We start from the raw sequence: 6,140 nt of genomic DNA on the forward strand, positions 1-6,140 counted from the left end.
CAGACCCCGCCAGGAAGAGCTGATGTTGAATGTGTGTTACTGAACTCACTGTTAAAAGTGAAACATCTTCAGCTTAGGAAAAGCTTTAGAAGTACCTCCAGGAGGTACTTTTTGCATGGCTCTGGAGGGGTTGGGTTTGGGGCTCTTCAGTGTCTTTTAATAGTCAAGCCAAAGCCTGATTCACCCCTATATGGATGAGCTCATAGGTGAGCTAACTAATTACCCCATTTTCTTTAATGAGCTCTAAATTCTGGATCTTCTTTTTGCAAAACACGGAAATTTTGCTTGCAAGCTAGCTACCTCAATAATCCAGTTTTTCCCATTATAAAAATGTGTTGGGCTGTATAGATGGATTAGAAAAGAAAATGCTGATCCACTGAAAACCCTCCACTTCTCTGAAGGTGCAGCCTCTGGGTCATGCTGCAGAATGCAAAACAAAAAGGGCTTGTTTGGGATGTTTTCCTCCAGTGAAAGGAAAAGAAAGGAGTGGCTCGCTTTTCTTTATCTGCCATGCATTTCTGCTTTATTTGCTGCCTTTTTGTTTTTGTTTTTGCGGTGTCATCTAATGTTTGTGTTACCCCCATGAGAAAGAGTGACATAGCAACATCTGACCTGTGGTGCTGTGCCTGTATCGGGTGCCCCATCACAGGCTGGGCTGCTCTGAGCTCTCAAACTCAGACTTGCTCCTCTCCTCCCACCATTTAACACTCATTGATGTCCTCATTGTCATTGTCAAATTATTTTTGCTGCTACAATTTGTCAGAAGATGGGAGAGTGGTTGCCCTTTCACTTAAATTGTTATGATTCAATATGAAATAATTGAGTTAAATGATTTAGATAAATTGAAGCAATTTGGGGAGTGTGTGTGTATGTAACTGAGTCTGTGATTTTGCAACTGGTAAATTTGGCTTTAGGACTCATAAAATTACTCAGTGGCTGCCTGATGCCTTAAAGTACTGATCCAGTGTAAACTTATATCTGCCAGTTCTAGTTTTATAAAAATTCACAAGATCTTTGCATCTTGGGCTTTGTCAGACCAAGTTTTTTCTTATTCTCTGCAATCAGCATTAAAGCATTAGGGCAGCGCAGTCACAGCATCATTTGCTGGGGCAGAAGGTGCAGGACTGTGTCCCTTTCAGTCCATTCCAGCCCTACATGTGCTGCCAGTGTTGGTAACTGTGCTGTGACAAGGAAATTGGGCTCTAATTGCACAGCACGTGTTGGTATGAGGAGGAAAGGCAGGGATGTGTAAGTCTAAAGGTGAATAAAGACTTGTTTTGTTAATCATTATTTAAACCAATTCTGTCTGCCCCTCTGGGTGCTATACTTTTGTGTTTGCTGTTCTTGGGTTTGTGTTATTTTATAAAACTTTGATTTGGCAGGAACAGCAGTAAGAGTTTGAAAACTGATCAGGGAAAGAACAAGCAACAGCAGAAAGTTATAAAGACTGACAGGTTGTGATATGGTCTGATCTTCTGGAGACTTAGTTTTTCTCAAAGATACTTGGAAAAAAGAGTATAGGTCACTTCAAATATTCAGAAATAAAGTTTTTGTTGGCCTTTGATCTTAAGAATTTTAATAATGCATCAGAAGAACATATGGACCATACTGAATTCTTAATGTTAGATAAAATGAGTTGTGCAAGAAAAAGTGTTTAAGTCCTGTTAAACCTTTGAGAGAGACAATCTTGAAGTGTTTCATTATAATTCTGGTGAAATCAGATTTCAAACACCTATGTCCATTTTCTGAACTTTTTTCCATGTATCATCTTTTATAGAAAGCAAAACAATAGATTTTCCAAAGGGAGCTGTGTATGTAGCAGACAGTGTGAAGTTCACTAAACACAAAAGTACTTGAAATTGTGAACACAGGTGTAAGTAGGTTCAAAGAATACAGGATTTATAGCACTGGATGGTACAAGAAGTTGTTCTTTTCCTCCTGAGAAGCTGGAAGAATGTAGCCCGTGATACCCATGAATGAAGAATACACAAATGCATTGGTTTTCTATTGCAGGTAAACTGTCAGACATCAAGTCCACGTGGTCCTCTGGCCCGATCTCTCACACCCAAGCCTCTCTGTCCCACGAACTCTGGAAGGTACCCAGAAACACTACAGCTCCGACAAGACCTCCTCCAGGCTTAACCAACACCAAGCCATCCTCCACGTGGGGTGCCAGTCCCCTGGGCTGGACCAGCTCTTACTCCTCTGGTACTCACAGCTCTCTCTTCTGCCTCTTCTTTGGCACTGTTTGCTTTTCACTCTGCGTGTGAGGCTCCAGAAACCAGAGCTTCAGCACAGCTAGAGTGGGTCTGTTCTGGGGATGCATGTCCTGTCTTTTTATTTCAGTTTGGATAAATTGTAAATGAAGCATCTTTCAGCTGGTCATATTGGTAATTTTACATAGGAACTGCCCAATGTATTTAGCTCCCAACTAGGTTTTTTTTTTCCCCAGTTCCTTAATTTCTAAAAATGTCTTTTAAACATGTGCCCTGTCTTGTGGTGTGATGTAAGACTGTCCACAAGGCTTCAAGAGGAGCCCATGGAATTTAATACGGAACACATGGATGTGAAGCATTTAGGACCTGATGGCATTGCAGGGCCCTCAGGGAATACCTGAATTTTTTCATACAGGCCCTTTTTTTTAGATGCCATTGTTTTGCTTTAATACAAATATGAGAAACCATGGATCTGGCTGTATATATATCTATATTTAGATATCTCTATCTGTATAAATAATAGATATATATGCAGGTGTTACTCCTTTTTTATAAAGCTGACTGTTTTAATAATCTACTTACACTAAATTGAGAATTAAATATTCTTCCATCTTCCTGCCATTTCTTTTGGATGTTTCTTCACCAAAACCCCACCTGGAAGGGCAGATAAAGCTGTTGCCAGGATTCTCTCTGGGGCACCCACAGGATCCACTGTGATTCTCAAATCCCTCTCATAACTATCAAGCTTGTACAGCTTCTTACTGTAAACTGCTAAGCTGTAAAGCACCAGGCTGAGGTTGGCAGAGAGGTTCTGTTGGTTATGCCCTTGTATCTTCAATCAGGACTTTGTCAGTGCAGAAATACCTGTTTTGAATAAGTCATACACATTAATCTGTCACTGGCAAGAGAGCAGAGTGCTGCAGTGCCATAAAAATCTTTATTAGCAGCAGCAATCTGAGCTTGGACATCAGAATTGCTTTTAAAATGTGTCTTCCAGATTAATTCTAATGCATCCTGAGGATCCAGTTTGTTGCCATACCTGCATCTGTTAGCTCCCTAATAGTTACTGTGGGAGTATGAAAAATGCCACAGATCTTTGAAATGTAACAAGAGCAGCTTTTCATTCAGCAACCTTTCATTCCAAGGGAGACAGTAAATCAAGGTGTGAGGCAACTGCTGTAGGATTTATTTTCAGCAGCACTGAGGCTTGTTAGTGTGTTGTGATTCCAGATAAATTTGCCTGTGAGATGCTCTCCAGAGACCGTGATCAAATGTTTTGTTGTGGAATTTGTGTTGCAGGTTCTGCATGGAGTACTGACAGCTCAGGGAGAACAAGCAGCTGGCTGGTTCTTAGGAACCTCACCCCCCAGGTAACTGGAATTGTACAGGGCTGGGCAGGAAAAGACACTTGGGTTTAAGAGATGATGAGAACAACATTTAAGAGATGATGAGAACAACATTTAGCAGCCTTGGCTATTTGATTTATTTGAAAGAAGAATAATTATTCTGCATTTATTACAAGTATCTGTCTTGTACAGGGAATTTGTTAAGTTTTCAAAGTGCTGTCAAATCAAGTATGAACTTTCTAGCCTGTAATTCAGTCATTCAGTGGGCACCATTGCTGTGTAAGTTTGGAGGTGAATGATGATGTAAAGCACATAGAGAGATGTAAAATCTGCGTTTCCTATGGGTTTTTTGGGTTTTTCTCATATGTCTGTCAAATCCTCTACTTGTCCTTCACAGTGTCATTCCAAAGGAAGAACATAAGCCACAAAGCCTTGGATGCAGACATCCAAATTAATCTTGGGGAAAATTTAATTACATTTATGAAGTGTGTTTTTCCTTCGACTTACTTCTGGATTTCTATGGACTTCTAATGATAAAGACAATTTGTATAACCTGAAGTGGGAAAATTTGTGCCCTGGACTGTAGGGAATTCTTAAAAAGACAGGATGTCTCCCTCAATGCAGAGAGCAATAAGTGTGTAATTAAGTACTTCTTTTTTCCTTTCACTTGAACTCACTCTTTAGCTTTTAAACACTTGTTTAACAAGCATTTAAGGTAAGATCACAATACCACAGGTAACCTTTCCTGCCCTTGCCTCTCTTCCCAGATCGATGGTTCCACACTGCGGACACTCTGTTTGCAGCACGGCCCTCTCATCACATTCCACTTGAACCTGACCCAAGGGAATGCTGTGGTCCGATACAGTTCCAAGGAGGAAGCAGCCAAGGCCCAGAAGTCTCTGCACATGTATGTTTCTGCTCCCTCTTTCTTCTGTTGCAAAGTCAGTTCTAGCTCAGAAAATATTTTCCTAGTTACTAGTTACTTTAATCTTGATTTTCAAGATTACCTAATGAGAGAAACAGAAAAGTTAACTGGGGGTAGATACTCATGTGGTGCTGAATAAGAGGACATTACGAAACTTTATTTATAATATCCTCAGTTAGGACTTGTCACCTGTAAGGCCACAAAGAATTTGTAAGACGTGATAAGGATTCCCAAGGAAGCTCAGGGAGAGCACAGGAACACGGTTTTAGCTTTAGAGAGAAACAGAGAGGGTAAAAAAATGCTAAATAAGGAATGTGTTCATGGTGGTCACCTTTTTTAAAAGGAGTTATGAGAGAAGGGTATGACAACAAAATGTGCTTTTTAGGAGTTCTAAAATCCATGGGACTAATTGGCATAAGGGCTGGAGAATTGGAGTGACAAAATCCGTGCCATTTGGGAGGATAAAGAATACAGAGAGTGATGTTTGAAAAGAATATTTGGGTGTTTAGGGTTGGAAAGCAATTCCCTTTATCAGCAGGTTATAGCTTGAGCATAATGAAAGCACTGAGGTAGTGGGAGCATCACTTGGCTGGTGAGCTTCTGTCCTTACTCCTGAAGAGAATTGAGGCTCCAGGATGTGTCAGTTAGAGGAGGTGGTCTCCACATGTGTGGATTTGGGTGTCGATGGGTGTAGAAAGGTGGATAGAAAACAGGACAGAGAAGGCTTTGTCAAAGACACAGGGATTGCTCAAAGTGAGTGGATGTGGTGGAAATCTTCACCTCGATTTCAGCTTGGGGGAAGATGGATCCCTATCACAGAATCACAGAATTGCTTGGGTTGGGAGGGACATTAAAGTTTATCCAGTCCCACCCCTTGCCACGGGCAGGGACACCTTCCACTGTCCGAGGTTTCTCCAAGCCCCATCCAACCTGGCCTTGGGACACTTCCAGGTGCCAGGGCTTTACCACCCTCACAGTGGAGAGTATTTTCCCAATATCCCATCTAACCCTACTCTCTGTCAGTCTGAAGCCATTCCCCCTTGTCCATAGCCTCTCTCCACATTCCCCTGTAAGCTCCTTCAAGCCGTTAGGTCAGGCTGAACAATCCCAATTCTCACAGCCTTTCCCGACAGAATATCTACCAAAAAGCACTCTTTGCCACCCCACACCTCACATCTTGCTCGTGCCCTCAGGTGTGTCCTGGGCAACACTACCATCCTGGCGGAGTTTGCTGGTGAGGAAGAAGTGAACCGTTTCCTGGCGCAGGGGCAGGCGCTGCCGCCCACCTCCAGCTGGCAGTCCAACACTGGATCCACCCCGAGCCGCCTGGGCTCCTCGGGCAGCTCCCACGGGCTGGTGCGCCCCGACGCCGGCCACTGGAACCCCCCGTGCCTGGGGGGCAAGGGCAGCAGCGACCTGCTCTGGGGAGGGGTGCCCCAGTACTCCAGCAGCCTTTGGGGCCCCCCCAGCGCCGACGACGGCAGAGTCATCGGGAGCCCCACGCCCCTCAACACCCTCCTGCCGGGGGATCTGCTCAGCGGGGAATCCATCTAGGAGAGGAGAGAAAACAAAATGGAAATAACAATCATCAGCACTAAAGGAAAACAAAAAAAATTTAAAAAAAAAAAAAAAAAAAAAAAAAAAAAAAAAAAA

General features: G+C 42.8%; 1 protein-coding gene across 1 annotated transcript in view; it reads left to right on the forward strand.

Annotated features, from left to right (window-relative positions):
* TNRC6C (trinucleotide repeat containing 6C) overlaps positions 1-6,140 on the forward strand; it is a 55,910-nt gene that overhangs the window by 48,233 nt on the left and 1,537 nt on the right. Inside the window, exons 18-21 of the mRNA XM_017743173.1 lie at positions 2,014-2,208; positions 3,516-3,586; positions 4,330-4,469; positions 5,681-6,140. The exon at positions 5,681-6,140 is cut by the window's right edge and continues 1,537 nt beyond it. Of these exons, the coding sequence (XP_017598662.1) occupies positions 2,014-2,208; positions 3,516-3,586; positions 4,330-4,469; positions 5,681-6,041 (767 nt within the window). The 3' untranslated portion in view covers positions 6,042-6,140. The remainder of the gene's footprint in view (positions 1-2,013; positions 2,209-3,515; positions 3,587-4,329; positions 4,470-5,680) is intronic.

Source organism: Corvus brachyrhynchos, unplaced genomic scaffold, assembly GCF_000691975.1.
Source record: "Corvus brachyrhynchos isolate BGI_N302 unplaced genomic scaffold, ASM69197v1 scaffold148, whole genome shotgun sequence".
Classification (NCBI taxonomy): domain Eukaryota; kingdom Metazoa; phylum Chordata; class Aves; order Passeriformes; family Corvidae; genus Corvus; species Corvus brachyrhynchos.